This window comes from Carex rostrata, chromosome 18 (assembly GCF_964058835.1).
Source record: "Carex rostrata chromosome 18, lpCarRost1.2, whole genome shotgun sequence".
NCBI lineage: Eukaryota > Viridiplantae > Streptophyta > Magnoliopsida > Poales > Cyperaceae > Carex > Carex rostrata.
The window spans coordinates 1,493,041-1,513,371 of NC_135935.1; the positions used below are offsets into that span (position 1 = coordinate 1,493,041).

Below are 20,331 nucleotides of genomic sequence, written 5' to 3' on the forward strand. Positions count from 1 at the left end.
TTTTAGATTTTTTTTTTTTTTTAAATTCTAATGTTCAAATTTTTTTCAGTAAGACAATCCTAGTATTAGTAAATGTCATTCAAATTTATGTAATGTTTTAATCAAGCAATCAACAAACTTTATATGCAAATTTTGAATAATAATTTCTGAGTACCTTTTTAGAAAAAAATATAAAAAATAAAGGTCTGATCTTTCAAATTTGAATATTCATAGTCGACGACTTTCATCCTTGTATCACTGAACCAAATATAATTCTTATTGTTTAGTTTCTAGCTTGTAGGTTATTACTCAGGTACCGTTAAATAATTTTCCTTATTTTTATGTGTGGGGTCCATTCCTCCGATCTGTTCTCACATAAATAAACCGGAAAGAGATGAGACTTGAGAGGGACAGTACAACATGCATAGTGGAATAGTGGGGGCACATGGAACTGTCTCTGGTCAGATAAACAGTTCGTTTACGTAGGCCTTGAATCCACATGGTCACATGCTTCACGCTGCCGACCCACCGCTTGTTCGAGTTCAGCCGCCTGCCCTCCTTTCATTGCCCATCCCTAGTCCCTACCCTTTGCAATTGCTACCACAACAAGAATGAGACACTTTTTATGAGGATAACAAAATGACTTTTTGCGACAGATTATTCTCATTTTTCAGTTTTTTTTTTTTTTGCAACGGCTGACCGTCATAAAGGCATTTTTTCTCTCATAAAAAGTATCTACTTTGTTGTAGTGTACTCATATTTTTCATATAACAAAAATAGATACACTTCGTTTGTATTTCTTTTCTGATGTGCCATTTTGCTAACTGAAATAAAAGGACTTTTTTTTTTTTTTGCGGTTTTACGTTCTACATTAATTTAAAGTCAATGAAAATAAAAAAGTGAGGCTATGGTGATATGCATATAAATTAATGTTTTTAATTTTTATAGTTTAAACCGTTGATCCAAACGGTTAAACATAATCTTCAAATAAAAATGTACTTGCAGACCAAATTTTATATTTTTTTAAGGATATTTTTTATAGTTTAAACCGTCGATCCAAACCAGTGTTGTAAAAAACGTCCGTTTAGGCCGATTAATCGACCGTTTAGTCGTTGGCGGTGACTAAACCGTCATGAATTTTTCCAACTAATCAGCTGATTATTCCCGATTAATTACTTGGCGGTACCCTATCCATCCGACAACCGTATACCGTTATTTACAACACTGTATTGAACAACTCAGATAGACTATATAAACTTTAAAAAATAAATATGAGTTTATAACATAGACTGATGTGTAATATCTATATACCATGGCAGCCTCATCACTCTAAAAAATAAACTAGGAGACGTTTTATTTTAACCTTTTAAATTGCTGTACTCTGTAAAATTGCGCCATAATAAAAAGAACTTTAAGTCAGCAAAGGAGAGTTTAGGTTACTGAATCTGCATCTTTTTGCATTAATGTACCGTTTAAATTTTTTCTGAACGATCAGAATTCGGACTAATTTGGTCCATGACCGTAACGTTAGGGGTCCTTTAATATCAGTGCGGTTTTAAATTAGACGGTCCAGATCTAAACTCAAAATTGAGTTATTGTTATTGCAAATGCAGAGGATACGAATTCTTAGGTAACTGGGCCAAAACTACTAACTGATTGGCTGTCCATTTTGATCTGAATTGACATGTCAGATCAGCTGCACGGAAACAAAGTAGGTCCGATGGGCATCGGACCTACTTTGGTTTCAATGGTTTCATTCATCGTCAGATTGGCTTTAGGATTCGCATCAGAATTTTCACATCTGCTTTAATATTCGTGTGCACAAATCCTGAAGCAAATTAGACGGTAGATCTGTCCATCGGACCTACACCTTTCCCCAGCTGCACACATAACTATTTCCGCTTTGCAAAATCTCGTTTACATCTATTATCTACAGAGGATTCTCTAAAGAAAATATTAAAGAAAAAAAAAAAAAAGGTAACTGTTTTGAAATGCCAAGTCCATTGTCCCATCGTTGCCAGCATCCGATTTTCACTAAAAACAAACGCTTTGCTACGTATAATTGTAGACATTTATTTCTTTTAATCCAAAATTTAGAATGCGTGTTGTACACTAGGCTATAGGGGTGAAAACGGAGTCGAATTATCCGCTCCGTATCCGCGTTTGATCCGAATTCGGATAAAACGGATTCGGATATTACCAGATACGGATCCGGATAATTCTTTAATAAGAGGAACAGTATCCGGATACGGATTCGAATAGGGGTGCTTAAACGGATCGGATATCCGCATGTATCCGGATCACATATTCTAACCCATTATATTCCTCTATCTTACTACGCAACCAGTGGAGTTCGGAAAGGGTTATATATTAACCATATTTATTTTCCTTTTTGGTTGTGGGACTAAAGCTATTTCGAACCATCCGGACAGACCTAGCTAGCTAGCGCCTTTTTCTCTGCTTTATGAGGTAACGATTTTAACAAAGCAGTTTTAGCTTCACGCAGCGAACGAACTGTAGAATAAAATAGCATTGTATATGGTAAGTGCGCTGCCTGAAGTAAAAACAACTCTGTTAAAATCTTTACTCCTTTATGAGGCTCGTACTTCAAAAAGGCAGTGGTTGCCATATCTTTCTATTACATCTTTGGTTTTGATTTGATTTTTTCATAAATTTTAATTACAAATTTAAATAAATTAACTTAAATTATTCATTCATTTTCATATTTGAATTTTATTAATTAGTATTTGTATCTTAAAGTTTAAATAATTCAATTATCAGATCATTATTCGTTTTATATCCGTATTCGAATCCGAATCCGTGAACTATCCGTTCCGTATCCGTATCCGTTTAAGGCGGATTTGGTATTGAATTTTGATATCCGTTTACTATCCGTATCCGTATCCGTATTCGTATCCGCTCATTATCCGACGGATGCGGATATGGTATCAGCATTATCCATTCCGTATCCGCTCCGTTTTCACCCCTAGTAGGCTAACATTTCATTGTCTCGGTTGATATTTCATCAGGGTATTTTTTTTTTTTTCTCCTGGTTGTTTAGCGAGCACAGGAAAAAAAAAACATGTTAATATTATTATTGTAAGAAATTTTACATGTACTTATTTCTCTTTTAAAATTATTAACAAAAATATTGTTGTGAGACTCTTATTTCTCTCTCCCTCCCCCTACCTCATTTAAAACTCAAATAACTAACTTTTTATTTATTTATGGTAATTATGTATATTTGAATAACAATTTTTTTCGTACCCCAAGTGCTTGATAAGATGTTGTTATAGTTATTAAATTTTGAGAATTTGTATAGCTTTCACATTGACGCATGCTATGATTTTAGTCTTATTGACCATAGAATTTTGTTACCTTATTATTATTTCTCCTACAAGTTAGAATTTAATGTTTTTACATTAGATTCTTACTAATTAAATATTAAAGTTGAATCCATAGAAACGATGATGAATGAAGGCTTAAGATTTCAATCATAAGTAGCTTGTAAATAAGTTACTGCATCTTGGGCAAACATAATAATTTTAAATTTCAAACAACACATTTACACATAATTGATTTCATAAGAAATTTTTGCTTGGAAAGCCTCTAAAAGATATATACATCTACATTATTAATTAATAATTCAAATAATATAAATTACACGATTTAAAAATGAATATTATTAGCTCAAATCTTATGAAACTTAATAAAAATTTATAAAATATTTTTTTAATTTTTTAATTTCTATAAAAAAAATTAAATTACTCAATCCGTACTATGTAAGGCACTAGTAATTTGATTGAGAGAGATTTGGCTCATATATATGAATATAATCTCATTGCTATCTTAATATATCTGAAGGCCGACATGTGATGTTTGTCATAATTCATCATAGTGATTCATCTACAAAAAATTTAGAAAAAAAAATCGCGCAGAATTAAAAGTAATTAAATGTTAACAGAAGGTGGAAGGAGGAAAGGAAAATGAGAGGTTCCACAAAAATATTTTGTTAATAATTTTAGAAGAGAGATATTTTATTTGAAAATTTTAGAAGAAAGGACAAGTTACAAAATTTTCACAAGCGACCTAAAATAAATAAATTGTTAAGGACAAATTTGATTTTCAAAGAGTTACATTCATATGGTGTTGACTATAATTTATCATGATAACTAATATACTAATATACTAATATCAAATAAATCAGAAATCTTAATAACAAATAAATTGTAATACATCAGGTTAACAAATTAAAAGTTTAGATGAACCACATCAATAAAGTGAAATCTAAATTGAAGTACACAACCTATTTAGCTAACACTTGAGCACTAATATTTTAGAAAAAAATAATTATATGAATCATCCTACTTCAACAGTCCCATTTTCATTTTCGTCTCCGCAGCAACAATAGAGAAAAGTTGTACTATGCTCTCTATTTATATGATTCCCCTTTTTTAGCCTCTCACTTATTCCTGCATCAACTCTCATAGGTATAAATATTTGGAAGATAAGATATTAATAATTTGATGTGTAACTTGTTATGATTATTATTTTTTTCAGTCTCCGAATGGTTCCCGCATTAACCTTCATCTAATGAAATAGTGGGGACCCTATATCCCCACATTAATTTTTTTCTAATATAAATAGTTACCCTCATATAAATAAATACTTCAATGTATAGATATATATATACTTGCAAAATTAGATATTATTACTTGAAAAATAAGATATCAATACTTGATATGTAACTTGATATGATCGAAAGCCTTAAGATTAAACGTTGTACAATATATATACATATAAATACTTCAGTGTATATGTATAATACTTGCAATATTTTATATTAATACTTTCAGACATCCTCTAGTGCCATATGTCAAAAAAATATCAAGTTTTGCGGCCCATCCAGATAGTTATGGCAATATTAATATTTTTAGAAACGTGTATGGTCCCCTCCCTATTTAGTTTGAGTGGTCCTCCCAGAAAGTTTGGACGATTTGGTTGGAAAAACAATTATTTATGTAAAAATTGTTCACCTCATAAGTATAAATACTTCCATGAATAAGTATAAATACTTTCGTGCATAGGTATTAATACTTTAGAAACAAATTCAGCGCTGGAGTTTTTGAGGTCCCCCTAGGCAGTTATGGTAGTTATGGTGTGGGAACAATACGGGGACATTTGGGGGACCATTATGTACATAAAAGTTGTTCACATCATAAGTATAAATACTTTCGTTTATAGATATTAATAATTTAGAAAAAAAAAATTAACACTGGAGTTTTTGTGGTCCCCCAAAGCGTTATGGTAGTTAAGTACGGAGACTGTTATTAGGGTCCTTTAGAAAAATACATCTAATTGATATTTTGAAAAATATCAAACACTATTTAAATTAGAAAAGTAAATTTATAGATATTTTTTTCACTTCATAAATATCTGATGCATTATATAATGGAATAATTATTTGAGTACCCTCACTTCGGTATCTTCTCTGCATCTTTTTTAGAAAAATTATGTACTAGGGCCCCACTAATTATTATTTTTAAAAGATATTATATGGTCCCCACTAATTATTATTCTAAAATCCCTGCAACGCTCTTCCTTTATGGTGTCCCCTAATTATATGGTTCCCATTTTCCAGTCTCCGCACTAAATCCTGTGTCAACCTTCATAGATATAAATATTTGGAAGATAAGATATTAACACTTGAAAAATAAGATATTAATACTTTGATGCATAATTTGTTATGATCATCTCTTTTATAGTCCACTAATCGTCACCACGTCAATCTTACTCTAATGAAGTGATGGGGACCTCGTATCACCACATCAACTTTCCCCAATCGTCCCCCTATCAACCTTATTCTAACAAAATATGTTGATCACATAGGTATAAATACTTCAGTGCATAGGTATAAATACTTGCAGTACTTGATATTAATACTTTCAAACGTAATTTAGTATCATATGCAAAAACACTTACAGGTATAGGTATAAAATATTTGCACGACGAGGTATAAATACTTGTGTGACTAAGTTCAAAAGTACATTATCATGGATCTTATTTGAAAGAAAAAATTGTGTAGAAGACGTTTCTGATTTTAAATTAACAAAATTCCTGATAGAACATTAGAAATATAGACGAGATTCAACGGAGAATAAAAATCACATCTAAAAACGTGAATGGATCCCTATCCTAATCCCTATATAATTAGAGTGGTCCCCTACAGGTATTTACGGTGCGGTACGTTTGGGAGATTTGATTGAGACAATTATTTACGTAAAAATTGTTCACTTCATAGATTTAATGATTTAAATATTTTCATGCGTATATATAAATACTTTATTGCATAAGTATTAATGCTTTAGGAAAGAAATTTAGAACTGGAGTTTTTACAGTTCTCCAAATAGTTATAATAATTATAGTGCAGATATAATTATGACACTGTAGTGCGAATATTATTTTTTTTGAAAAATAGTGGTATATACCACCGATTTCATTGAAATCAGAATCCTTAGCACAATCGATCTGGTACCTAAAATTGGTACCAAAATCAAATGTGGCAAGTCTTTACAACAGGTCAAAACAAAAGTAGCAACATGAGAAAGTAGCAAAAACATAATAACATGCACAAAACATAAGGCAACAACCTAAGAAAATATCTAAACAACATAACATGCACACAAAAAACTAAGTACTACATATCTAAAAGGTCTTCATCCTCCTCCTCTTCTCCAAACATTGGAGATGGAGGGTTGCCATTGCCAAAACCCTGCATATCTCCCACTGGTGTTTCCTGGGACAGGGACAACAGAAGGTCCATCACTTGGGTCGTATCGGGACGTCTTTCTTCCTCCAACAGAACGAGATCTGGGAGATCCTTAACATCAAAAGACATTATGAGATTTAATTTAAAGAAAGAATTGTCCTCTCTAGATTTACACCAAAATTGAGTAAGAGAAATAATCTTAGTACCAATAACCCTAATAGAACATGGAGAACTATCATTAAAGCATAATCTATTTCGTTCCAACCAAATGATCCATAAAACAGCCCCTCTCAATAATTCAACTAATAGTCTATCTTTTAAAGGGATAGAAGCATCAATCAACCATAATTCATCTAAAGTATGACAATTATAAATAAAATTATTATGATTTGCAATCCAAATCCAAATTAATCTAATAAAAGAGCATTGAGTGAACAAATGATCAGTGCTCTCTTGTTGATCACAAAAAACACACGTAGTATCCCCTTGCCACCCTTTAGCGGCTAAATTGAGTTTGGTAAGTATTTTGTCCCTTCGAACCAACCATAAAAAAAAATTTATTTTCAAAGGTATATGAGATTTCCAAATGGTTGAATACTCTTTATTTGGTATTCCCCCATATTCCAACCACTTATAAAAAGAATGAACAGTAAAATTATCGTCCTTAGACCAACGCCATATAAGCTTATCCTCTAGCTGATCAGATAAAGTAAAATGTTGAAAAAGAAATTGCAAAGCATTCCATTCTACTAAGTAAATACCCGTAAGTTGTCTCTTGAAAGACAATTGTAAGAAGGAGTTAGCAAAAGCATCTGCCACAGAAATAAACCTATTATAAACAATTGAAAACAAATTAGGATATAAATGTTGCAAAGCATGTTCAGTAAACCATCTGTCTAACCAAAACGCAGTTGTTCTACCATTACCTATTTCTTTATTAAGGCCTAAATTAATTACCGCATGATCTTTGAGAATAGATCTCCAAAAAGGAGAACATACAAAAGGGGTAGTTCTAAAACCATATTTACAGTGAAGAATATATTTCCATATACCAGTAATGGAATTGTCATGGAATCTTATCCACCACTTGGCTAGAAGAGCCTTATTCATAATTTTCAGATCTAAGATACAAAGTCCACCTTGGTCTTTACTCTTACATACTACATTCCATGCAACCAAAGAATATTTTTTCCTAGTAGAATTACCACAATGCCATAAAAATTTCCTTCTAATCTTATCTATTTTATGCCTAATTTTTGCGGGTAATCTATAGATAGACATCCAATATAAAGGAATTGCTGACAAAACTGAATTTAAAAGAGTAACTCGACCTCCTAAAGATAATAAAGAGCCCTTCCAACTTTGAAGTCTTTTTTCAATTTTATCAATTAAAAGTTGCCAATCTATATCCGTAAGAGACTTATTATTGATTGGAACACCTAAATAGGTAAGCGGAAGATTAACTACTTTACATCCTAACACAGAAGATAAATCATCACATTCCGATATAGATAAATTGAGAGGATACATCTCACTTTTCTCAAAATTGATCTTAAGACCTGAAACATTCTCAAAAACTAATAAAAGCCATTTAATATAATTCAAGATGGCCTTGTCAGCTTTAAGGAACAACAAAGTATCATCCGCAAAATGTAAATTCAAAATATTTCCAAAATTCGGAAAGTTTCCTAAGCCCTCGATATATCCTCCTACCTTTGCCCTTTGTAGAATCTTATTTAAAACATCAGTAACTAGAATAGAAAGGAAAGGTGATAGTGGGTCACCCTGTCTAACCCCCCTCTTACAAGAAAAATAAGGGCCTAATGTACCATTTAAATTAACACATGTTCTACTGCCTTCTAAAATTAATCTAATCCATGTAATAAATCTATGACCAAAACCCCTAGCATGCATCACTTCAAATAGAAAATCCCAATTAACATGATCAAAAGCCTTCTCAAAATCTAGTTTGAACAAAACCCCTTCTGTTTTTTAATCTTTACATGATGCAATACTTCATGTGCAACGACAACATTATCAAGAATAAACTTACCCTTAATAGTGCGAATATTATTATCATCTCTCTTCTATAATGACTTATTTGAAAGATACTTACCGTTTCATTTCAAACATCTTTTTTCTCAAAATATCAAACGAATGTACGCCATAATCATTTTAATATTTAAAGCGAATGTACGCCATAATATATTAAAGCGAGTGTACGCCATAATGATTTATTTGAAAGATATTTACCATTTCATCAAAAAATTCAAACATTTTTTTTTCTCAAAATATCAAACGAATGTACTCCATAATCACTCTAATATTTAAAAAATTATCAAACAACTAAAAAATCAATATCTAAAAATTATCTACATTAGTACGTTTTTACAAACTCTTGATGATAATCAAAATAAAGTTGAAATGTTATATTTTTTTTTACACGTGCATAGATAAAATGATGTAGATCATATTTAACGGTTTTATTTTTATTTTTAAGTTTTAAATTTTGAATTATTGAAATTTTAAAAAATAAAGACAAGGTATAAAAAATGAAAGCATTTAAATCCTCTAATTAAGTAATTAATAATAGGTTAGACCATATTTTTCTTGCGTCGAACAATGTACCAGATTCCAGATGTAGATGGATTTTCTGAGCTATGCTAGGTGTGGTGTGAGATCTGATCTACAAGATCGCAACTAGGGGAGTTTTTTTTATAAACAATCATGGCCAATTAATAATATGCATTAATGACTAACAGTCTTAACTTATTTTTCTCTATAGTTTGACATGGGGGACAACTTTTTTTTGTCCTTGCTTATATCTCTTCTTTCTTTTCTTTTCATGTCAATTTCGTTGCATTTTTTTTGTCGGGTTCCACTTTTTAGTGTAACAAAACAGCTCTTAAATCTTTTTTTACTTTTTTTTGCTAATATTTTTGCAACTGTTTTTTTTTTTTGTTAGATCCCACATTTAAAAAAAAGCTCAACATTTCAGCGTAACAAAATAGTTACTTCCTTTAACAAAGATGAGAAAATAAATGCACTCCTTCAAACTCTTTCTCCTTATTTTCAGCCAATTTCATTAGTCTTTTTCCCCCTTGAAATCTTACATTTCAGCGAGAATATACCTCAAAATCACCTAAATTACAAAATATCTCTCTCATCTTTAAAGCCAAAATCATTGTGCTAGAATTTTATGCACTAAACTCATTTTTATCTATAGTTTACTTTTACGTAACATAAATTTTCCAGCATTTTCAATTACCCAATTTAAAATAAAATTTAAAATTCTAATAGCAAATACTACATACTAAAAAAAAAAGTAAAATTCGGAGATCAATTACGTCTAATTTACTAGCACAATGAATTTTAAAAATTTGCATTTTTATTTACACATTTTGAAGAGAAGAAATATAATACAACGAGATTGGCAGAAAAAAAAAAAAGGAAGAAAAAAGGGACCTTCCGTGGTTGTTTCCAACAACTCCTTTTCTTGCTCTTTGGTGAAGCAAGTTTTTATTTTGTGCCATTTGGATTAGTTCTTCTTAGAGCTCCTTAGTTTTCCAAAAAATCTTAAATTTGTTAAACCAGTGCTTCTTTATAAAGCTGAAGACCACCCTTTTAGTCTTTTTTTTTTTTGCCCACTTATTTTAAGTTTGTTCCAATTCTTAAGCTATGGTTTTATATGGATTGAGTATTTTGTTTAGCTTAAAACATTTTTTAAAAGAATTAATTTTATTGTCGAACGGATTTTTCTTAGTGCGGCTTAAAATTTAATCTTCACGTCTTCATGAAGTTTAAAATTTAATCTTGACGTTCTGAACATGCTCTGCTTTTTAGTGAAGTAAATCATTATTTCATTACGTTGAAATGTGGGATCTAACTCAACAAAAAATTGCAACGGAAATGACAAAAATAGGAAGAAAATCGACGTCCTTGTTAGTCATCGATAAAAAAAAAATTGGCATTTTGATCATTAGTGCAAATTTTATATAAGTCGTAATTATTTATAACAAAATTCCCAACTTAATGATTCGAATTTGGGAGCAGATTACCTGCCCCCCGGGGTGCAGGATTTTTCTACCCCCCGAGTGCAGGATTTTCCTGCCCCCTCAGTCACTGTGGGGTGGGGTCAGATTTAAGGTGGGTGGGACCGGATTTAGGGTTTAGAGTTTAGGAGGCCCACTAACAGTGACTCTGAAGACAGGAGATTCGATCCCTTCGAATTTACGTTCAATCTTTGCTGAACTGGACAACACCATCTGTGCGCATGTATAAGGAAAGATTGGCAGTTCACTTCTCCGAAATAAATCTACTGTCTGTGATCGAAAGGAATTGCAGAATCATGTTATTGTTTATTATTTTTATATACAAATTTTAAAACGAATAAAAAGTTGAATTTGAAATAACATGTTTCTGCAATTCCTTTCGATCACAGCAAATTTATATCCTTTCACTTCACCACGTGGACAAGTATCCTCTCACGTGTTGGACAATGAAGCCCACAACTTTATGGTCCAGATCAACTCAATCCAGTGCCTATTGGGGGATAGCACAGGGGCCGGGCAGTATTATTTGTGCTTTGATATTCGTGCAAAAGTTAAAAAGGACGGTCCGGATCCACTTATTCTAAAGTTAGAATTATTTACTTTCTCCGGTACCGGGGAGGAGATGAATTCTCACATGGAGACTAACAGCGAATATAATCGACTCTTCCGTAAGCATATGTGCATAGATAAATGATGTAGCGGCTAGTTCTGCTCCTAAAAAGCTCAAAAAAAAAAGAAGAAGAAAGGAACAACGCTGTTCACAGTCGTATAGATGGCATTGGCTAATTATCAACAATGTCTTTAATGTTATTGTCCAGCTAGTAATCAACCAATCAATCTATCTATATAACAATCAGCAACACCTGCATTATCATTAATAAAAACTGTACGAACAAATCAGAGAGGATAAGATGCAAACAGAAAATATCATTTATTTTTTCCTTTCAAAAATCCATTTTACAGAAAACCCAAATCAACAATTGAATGAAAAAAAAGGTAAAAATTTATTTTATATCAGATCAACGAAAAACACTTCTAGATCAAACTATTGCCAAAGTTACAACAAACTACAAGGATTCCTTAACTGAACACTCATACCAAACAAATTTCACAAAAAAGGAGAAAAAAAAATGAGGAAATAGAAATAAAGAAAAAGAGGAGAAAATTACTAAGCCTTCAATTTGCCTCCAACCCCTCTCTTACTATGCCATACACCATTCCTTTCTCCATTCAAAGCATTCTTTTTCGCTGCTGCTGAACAGTGGGACCCACCTCCAGCCCCACCACCCATCATCTCCATTTGTGCCTTCTTCCTCCTCATCCTGTTCTCCAGCCGTACACGCCTCAAAGCACGAGCCCTCCTTTCCATCTCAATTGCCTGTGAGAAATTCCACACCCTAACCACCCCCTCCTCCCCAGCACAAACAATCCGGTCCCACCTGACATCCACTGAGAAAAGGTTGCACCCAAACCCGTGTAGCATTCTCTGTGGTGGTTCAACCTCACCTGTCCCCACCACCACTGTCCTTGCTCTAGATGCACAATTGTTCTTCCTATTCACTACAAGCCTTCTCACATCAATTAATGCAATTCTACCATCAGTAGAGCATGAAACAAGCCATGGGTACTCAAAGGAGAGGGAGTTCACCACCCCCGTGTGTGGGGCCCACATGGAGGATATTACCAAATCACTTCTTGTGTTAAGGTCATACATGTGGATTGTCCCATCTTCACCACCAGAAAATACCAAATCACCAGTGTGAGACCGTGCCAGTGCATAGGCATTGCCTTTGTGTGGATTTAGCACTAATCCTATAGGTTCCCCGGTAGAGATCTCCCAAATGTACAGATTCTTGCCGGCAGTCACAGCAACAGTTGTGCCACGTGGCGACAGGGCCCACACCCAGTCCCTGTGCCTCAATTTCATGACACACTTCATTGAACTCCTATCCCAAACCCTAACAGTCATGTCCCATGATCCACTATAAATCCTCGTTGAGTCTAAATCAAGACAGGTGATGGGTCCCTCATGGCCCCACAAACGAAATTCGAAATTTGAGTTTGAATTTGAACCAGTCAGATCAAACAAATGAGGATTTCCGTCAATGGCCTTCCAACATTGAATAAAGGCATCAGTACCACCAGCTACTAAGAGGTCAGAATCAGCAGAAATAGCCCTAATTGTGCAACCAAGACTTGTAGAAGCTCCTATTGCGAACCCCTCTTCTAAATCCCACACGCGTACCGCATAATCGTACCCACCAGTAAATATAAGATTTGCTGGTACTAGAACGAAAACGGATCGTACCGCTTCTGTGTGTCCGTGTAAGGTATCCATTGTAAAACGGCCCATGAAGCATTTGGCACGAAACTCTCTCTCCACAAACATCTCCTTCCAACTAGCCTTCTCCATTTGAGGGTCGACTGGAGATGGAGGCGGGCCCCACCTATCAAAGTAAAATTTCTTCCATCCATGGTGGTCTGATACGAGATTGTTTAACTGGTTAGACACGCATGAAACAATGCCGAGCTCTTTTGGGTCAAGGCATTTTAAAATTTCACAAATTACTGAACTTGGGAGGTCAGTAAAGGATTGTTCAGTTGAATTTGGACTGGTATTATTTGTGTTTTGTGAACTTAATCCTGGCTCTTCACTCTTCAGAATGGATTTGGATGGGGGTAATTTTTGGCTTTGATTCGAGGGTTGTTTAAAATGGTTTTTCCAATGAGAACTGGACTTTAATATAGGAAATGAGTTAATATTTGTTCGGTAAATGTCAAGCTGACTTTGAGAATTGAAGTCACAGGAATTGTGATTTTTTGGCAAGTCTCCAATTTCTTTGTGGGATTCAAAGGCCATAAAAAATTTAAAATAGACGGAAAAAGTCTACCCACAAGAGAATTCACTCAAAGGGGCAACTCCAAAAAATTACCTACAAAGAATTAATCTTTAATGGGGAAAAATGTTACTACTAGGGAAATAAATAAGACTAAAAGAAAGGGAAATTTTTTTTTTATAGAAGTTAGCTTTGAACAGGAAAGGTTCGACCTTGTTCAGGAAGAAAATCGACTACAAGGATCAATTAAAACCAGCTTCTAATAGAAAAAGAAAAGGCAAATTGCACGAATAAGAACAACTGACCTAAGAAAGAATTATTTGGATAAGTACCTCAGCAACGGAGATTCTAATCGATAAATCGAAAACCTAACCCTAATACTTCGCACCTGACGCGAGAAGGGGAAGCGGAGAGTAAGAAATTAGAAATTACTGATTCAGATTCAGTCAGTTGGGGAATGACCGGATATTTGCAATATTATCAAACTCTTTGATCAATTTGGTTTTTTATTTTTGGAAATTTAGTATGCCGCCCCTTAAGAATCTTATAATTATATATTTGGAGTTCCAATTATCACATTTGTCCTCAAGGAATATTGAAGGATCACTTGACAATAAGTCAATAACTTGTTTTTATAATTTGAAAATAAAAATTAAGTCAATAGATATGTTGTTGGATATGAAAATATCTTAGGATCAACTTTCACACGACTCGTTCATTATTTAGTAATGCATCAATGTCATTAATTTTAAATGTTGAAAATTTTAAATCAATTACGAAATTGTAAAATATGTATCATTTTTTAGCATCATACATGCACCATATTGAATATAAAAAAATTAACTTTTTTATTGTGATGACAATCATTAATATAATTTGTTGTCAAATGATTTATCTGCCTAGCTTATTCTTTAAATTGCATTCCTTACTTTTTACTGATATAAACCGATTTCTATAAGATGTCCTCCTCTTTAATTATACTATCTATATTTCTGAAGAAGGAGAATACGGGAAAAACTAATGTGAGAGAAAGAACGGAAGTCAAATGTTTTGAGTTGAAATTATTTGACTATGCCAATTTTCTGGCAAAAATCTTCATTAAGATACTAGGAGAATGATACATTATTCCATTATTATTAAAAAATTATAACATGAAATTATGGAATTTTATTCATGATTTACTTGATTAATTCTAACATTTTCCAATAATTAGGTATGTTCGATGTGTTAATATTTTTTTTTGATTAAATTAACACAATATGATATTTAAAATTTTACAGAGGAAAATTTATAATTTTTAGTTCTCAGAAGGGCATATTTTTATATTCGCTTTCTTTTCAATTCTAGCGTTTAATCGGTTCGCATATTGGGTGGAATTTTCGGCCACAAAACCGAGCTATTAGACTGCCCCGCCGCTTTCTGGAATAAAATATTAACGGCTGAGACTAATTCTTATTATTTGCTCAGAACATCCAAACTAGCTGTGACTTAAAAATGAAGGACATAAAAATTTTATAGGTGCGGAATCATCAAATAAAAAAAGTTGTGTATATGTATTCAATTTATTATTAATGTTGTTGTTGTTGTTTTATATTCAAATTTTGAGATTAAAAATTTCAACTAATAATTTTATTTCATTAGAAAGTCGTATGTCTGCCAAACTATCAACTTCACTGTAATAATTTATATCATCTCCTGCTTTTCTACCAAACAATTTGTGAATTATAAATTTTACAAATTTGATGCATCGCTCATAGAACAGTTCAAATATAGCTGTTTTTATTTGTAGCGTACAATTCGAATCTTTCAACTATCAATGCATAAAAGTTGCCATTGTAAATTTAATAAGGGCAGATAGCAATGCAGTTCAAATTATAAAGTACGCAATTGAGAGGTAAATGACTGCTCACCGTAAACGCCGAAATTTTATCGATGCCCTTATAATAAAATAAAAATAAACCAAAATACCTCCAAAATGAAAAAATATTTTGAAAATTTCACATTTATCCAGACTGCTAAACTAATCTACAATCAATTTATGAAGACTGCAATTGACTTGAAAGTCCCTCAAAACATAAATATATTCAATATTACAGTGCATTTTTTGAACTTTTGGAAGACCGTCAAGCCAATCTATGACCCCCCATAAATGAACCGTATATTGACATAGCAGCCTAGATAAATGTAAAATTCCTCCATTTTGGCTTTTGGGAGTGGTTTGGTTTATTTATTTTTATTTTTTTATGCTATTAATAAAAATTTCGGCCGCAAACGTGCCAGCCTTGCCTTGTACATAGAAGCCAAACAAAACCTGATAATCTGACACGGCAAAGAGGTTGGGGGCGAATGCAACAGATTACAGAAGTATCAAATTTTGATATAACTAAGAATAAAATGTCTTATTTATGTTACATTTCCAACAATTGTAATCTCCCCAGTGGTTTCAGAAAAAAGCACGCAAATATATTTCCCTCCTGCACTCTGAAATTCATATGCTTGTCAGCAAGCAACACCAAAATTTACATGGAGTAATAAATCCAATCATTATCATTTACCAAAATGATAGGTGTTACATAAAAACCTCTCCACTAGCCTTAAACTAACACAAAAACTAAAAAAAAATGCAAACTGAAAAGAAAGGGCTTTCCTGTTCTAATTTCAGTCCCAGTTGCTGACATGACGGATAGGTATAAAACCAGGTATAACTATAAAAATAAAATTACTTGAGGGTTAAAAGACCATTTGATTGGGCTTGGGGTCTTACTATTTTAATAGGCTCTCCTTTCATGTAGTTATCGATCAGCTTCAACACTTCTATAACCTATTGCACCAAACGAAAGAAAGAAGAATTTAGTAACATTATTTGATGAATTCAATTAGCTTAAGAAACAATAGGCTCATGAGCACCATTACAAAGCACCACAAAATATCACAATCCCCCACCCCTGCCGTACCTTGCTCTCCTCTCCGCCTCCAACAAAAATTTTGGTGTTTGCAATATGGCAGTTGGCATAACTGAGAAATGATAACAGGATTCATTTGAATATATATTGCAATTGAAACATTATAAAATATTCCAGAGTATTCAAAATATCATGTGAAATTTATATATTTTGCAGACTTGTATAAAAGAATATTATCTGAATTGCCATAAAAAATAAAAGAAGTTACCCCAGGGTAGTGCTGAAACACATAGGAGTAATGATTCAAAACTCCAAATACTTTCTCCAAAAGATATGTCAACGCATCCACCTCATCACCCAGCAAATCAACCTATTAAAACAAACACAAGAACAAGTAAAAAAGTTATGCCTTTAAAGGAATGGAAAAATTTGCCCTGACAAAACTGAAAATACCCCAAGGACCCCCCCTTTTTTTTTCCAACTTTACTGAAATTCTCACTATACTTGTTCTCATGGTTTTTTTCCAACTTTTTCTGAAATGCTCACAGTACTTGTTCTCATGGTCACATCGGAGGTAGGAACAAATTAATTTGCATTTTGAATTTGGGATGCATGCTACCTCTTTCTCAGCCATGCGAAGGTTATCACTTTTTGTTTCAGAAGCCTTCTTGTACCACTCTTTTTCTTGTTTCAAAATTTTTGCTCCTCTCACTAGCTGGTCAAATTGGCTCTTCATAAATAATATCCTGTTGGCACAGATCAAATTATAACATAAATATAAATTTAAGTACCAAACCCCATGTACTGGTGCTAGTTCTGGTAGCTTGACTTATATTATGGACACAAATAGATATGCCCCCCTCAAACAATAAAGTTAAAGAAGACAGATAAAAAATAAATTATCTTAGGTATGGAAGCAATCCTTCCCTTCTCGCTCACCTGTTGAGGCAATTAATAAGGATGGAGGGGCAGTTTGGGCATCTTGTGGTGTAAAAATTAAGAGGAATATGGGATAATTTCCATACTTGAAGGTGCATAGTGACATTTCTTTTATTATGCAACCATAAGTTTGTAATGTAATGTAACCCTTTTTGCAAGGTTGTACCACATATTGGACATGTTGCAAGGTTGTACATTTAGTTTGCAGAAACATAAATAAACCCAAGAAAATCAGAAAATTCAAAAAGAAAAATTACCTTGATGCACAACAGTCGACATTGTTAATAAGCCTCCACTCTACCATCTCTAACATTTTTTCAACAGAAACCATAACTGTTTCCATAACCTCTTTCTGTTTCTCCTTTTCAAAATTACCTGATATATTCTTCAAATCATGCTTTAGTCTCTTAAAATCTTCTTCATTTTCGTGCACTGTCACCAAAATCTGCTCCACTTTCGATGATAGAGCATCGAGGTTCCTGTTGCTATTTGAGAAGTGCAAATCTTGCTCCTTAATTTTCTCTTCCATATTGTTGAATTGTTCTTTAAAAAAGTTGAATTTTGAGCTCAGAAGCATAAACTTCTGTTGAACTTCTGATGTAAATTTATCCTTTCCTTCAGCATGTTTACAGAGGGAATCTACCATTTGCTTCAGTTTTTCTTTTTCCTCTTTTTCTATGCACAATTCCTTGTCTTTTTTAGATTCAAAACGAGATATATCTCCCTGCATTTTGCTTCCAAACTCGTCAAGCATCTTTTTGAAAACAGTTTTTTTAACCTCTTCTCTAATTTCAGATTCAATTAAAATATCCTCTTCAATATTCAAATGAAACAAAGTATTTGCGTTCCATTGCTTCTCCTTCTCAGCAACCATATTTCTCAACTGTTGATTTTCTTCTTCTAAAGCTAAGATTTTCACTTCTTGCTCATTGATTAAGCTCAAATTATTATGGTTTTCACTGAGACGAGCTGCACTTGACTCTTTTTCTGACAAAATCCCCTCCAACTTTGTGACGAGTTTAGATATTTTTTTTCTCAAAATTTCAGATTGTAAAGGATTTGAGGAACCCTTTTCCTTCAAGAGCTCTCTTTTTAAAACAAAAACCTCCTCAGTTTTCTGTTGCAACAACGAATCATGTTCTCGTTTCATTTTTTTTATCTCCTCTTTAAAATAATTCATCAGATCCTCCCTTTTCATTTCATCCAAATTCAACAAGTGACTAAAAATCTCTTCTATGCGATCCTCCGAATTTGGCACAGTTACCTTCAAATTTGTCCCTGTATTCGCAATGTGAGCACCCAGCTCCGAAGAAGGGAAAAGCTCCAATATAACCCCCAACTGATCTTTAATCACTGTTAACTCATCACACCATTTCTTCTGTAATTCTACTTCCTGAAACTCTAAACCTGCAAAACTCAACTGCACCTTCTTGTCATTCTGCATTTTCTGGGTCAGATTATTAACCTCCATTTTATTGTTCTGCAATTCTTCGGACAGATCCTTTATCTCTTTCTCTTTGGATGCTAACTTCTCATCATATTCATCAGAAATTGCAGTCATAGCACCTTTAAATATCGAATCAGCAACCATTCGGGAGATGATAAGGCCAGAATTGAACTCGTCAAAAGTGGAGTCCAAATCATCAATCAGGAATTGGAAGCGAGTATCAGAAGAGTTTTCCAAAACTGAGCTCTCTGAATCAAAATTGGACTGAGATAATGGCTCATCCATTAGGGAATCCATCTTTTGAGAGCCTACAAAAGTTTTGAAATTGACTCAGAACAGTGAGCCAAGTCAGTCATGAAATGCCATTAATTTATTACAAGTAACTTTTCCTTTGTACACCTTCAAAGAATCACAATTACTTCAGAAAATGAGGATATGTCACAAGTTTGTAGAGTACAAGGGACATTTCCTAGGATTTATGTAAGGGCCCTTGTTTCTCAAAGTTACATTATGATCCTGGTAAAATGGCAATTAAAATTTAAGGTATGCATTCTATTTGTTAACCAAGGTTCTCGTAGATTGATTTCCTTTCATTCTTACTATCTGATAAAAGAATAAACAGTGAAAAATAAATAACAGACACAGATTGACCTAGATCAAAAGAATGATCGATATCTAAGTGCAAAAAGGGAAAACCTCACAAGGGATTTGTCAAAAAGTGAATGACATGCAGGAGGTGATAGGAAGAACAGTGCAACAATAACTGAGCAATCTAATTGAACTCTCACTCCTCAAGAAAATAAATTTGACACTAAAAAAATAACTCGCTAGAGCAGCCTATCAATCAGAGGGAGAGGGAGAGGGAGAGGGAGAGGGGGAGAGGTTAATTTAATTACCCACCTTATATGGACTATGGTCAACTGTAATGGCTGGCGATCGAGGCCTGGGGCTTGAATACGAACTGTAATGAAGAAAAAGTATCTCTTTTGGGAAAGTGAAGCTCAGGGAAGTTGGAGGGGAGGTTTAACGCAACGGAGATCTCCTGTTGAAATAAACCCAAGGTATATGGGCTTAATTGGGCTTAACAGGCTAGCGCACCCTCCGATGCTGCTGTTCATCTGGTTACCCGTATGTATGACTGTATGCCTACAAAACCCGATATAGAGCGGGAAGAAACCAACCATATTTTGGATATCCATTTCGGTTTGTTTCAATCTGTTTTGATTGGCTATCATAAGTTTCACCTTTATAAAAGCAATTCCATTTTAATTTTGGATTACATGCTTGATTTTATCCTCAACATCAACACGGTAGAAATGGCTTCGGAATGTTTAGTCCGTAGAAATATCATATCCAAAAATTGATCCGGTGAACGTCACAATTATTCGATCAACGTATTAAATTA

General features: G+C 33.3%; 2 protein-coding genes across 3 annotated transcripts; both read right to left on the minus strand.

The window, feature by feature from the left end:
• Nucleotides 1-11,710: 11,710 nt before the first annotated feature.
• Nucleotides 11,711-14,074, minus strand: FBX2 (F-box protein 2). Its single transcript, XM_078319688.1, has 2 exons — nt 13,970-14,074; nt 11,711-13,733 (listed from the first exon to the last, which is right to left on the minus strand). Exon 2 carries the CDS (start codon nt 13,658-13,660, stop codon nt 11,969-11,971), a length of 1,692 nt encoding a protein of 563 aa, XP_078175814.1. The 5' UTR covers nt 13,661-13,733; nt 13,970-14,074; the 3' UTR covers nt 11,711-11,968.
• Nucleotides 14,075-16,009: 1,935 nt separating this feature from the next.
• LOC144569516 (WPP domain-associated protein-like) lies at nt 16,010-19,939 on the minus strand. Of its 2 annotated transcripts, none has more exons than XM_078319897.1 (5): nt 19,827-19,939; nt 17,737-19,234; nt 17,160-17,286; nt 16,809-16,910; nt 16,010-16,458 (listed from the first exon to the last, which is right to left on the minus strand). In XM_078319897.1, exons 2-5 carry the CDS (start codon nt 19,221-19,223, stop codon nt 16,357-16,359), a joined length of 1,818 nt encoding a protein of 605 aa, XP_078176023.1. In that variant the 5' UTR covers nt 19,224-19,234; nt 19,827-19,939; the 3' UTR covers nt 16,010-16,356. The 2 variants fall into 2 exon arrangements, with proteins under 2 accessions (XP_078176023.1, XP_078176024.1); XM_078319898.1 differs by lacking the exon at nt 19,827-19,939 and adding an exon at nt 19,628-19,757.
• Nucleotides 19,940-20,331: the final 392 nt, after the last annotated feature.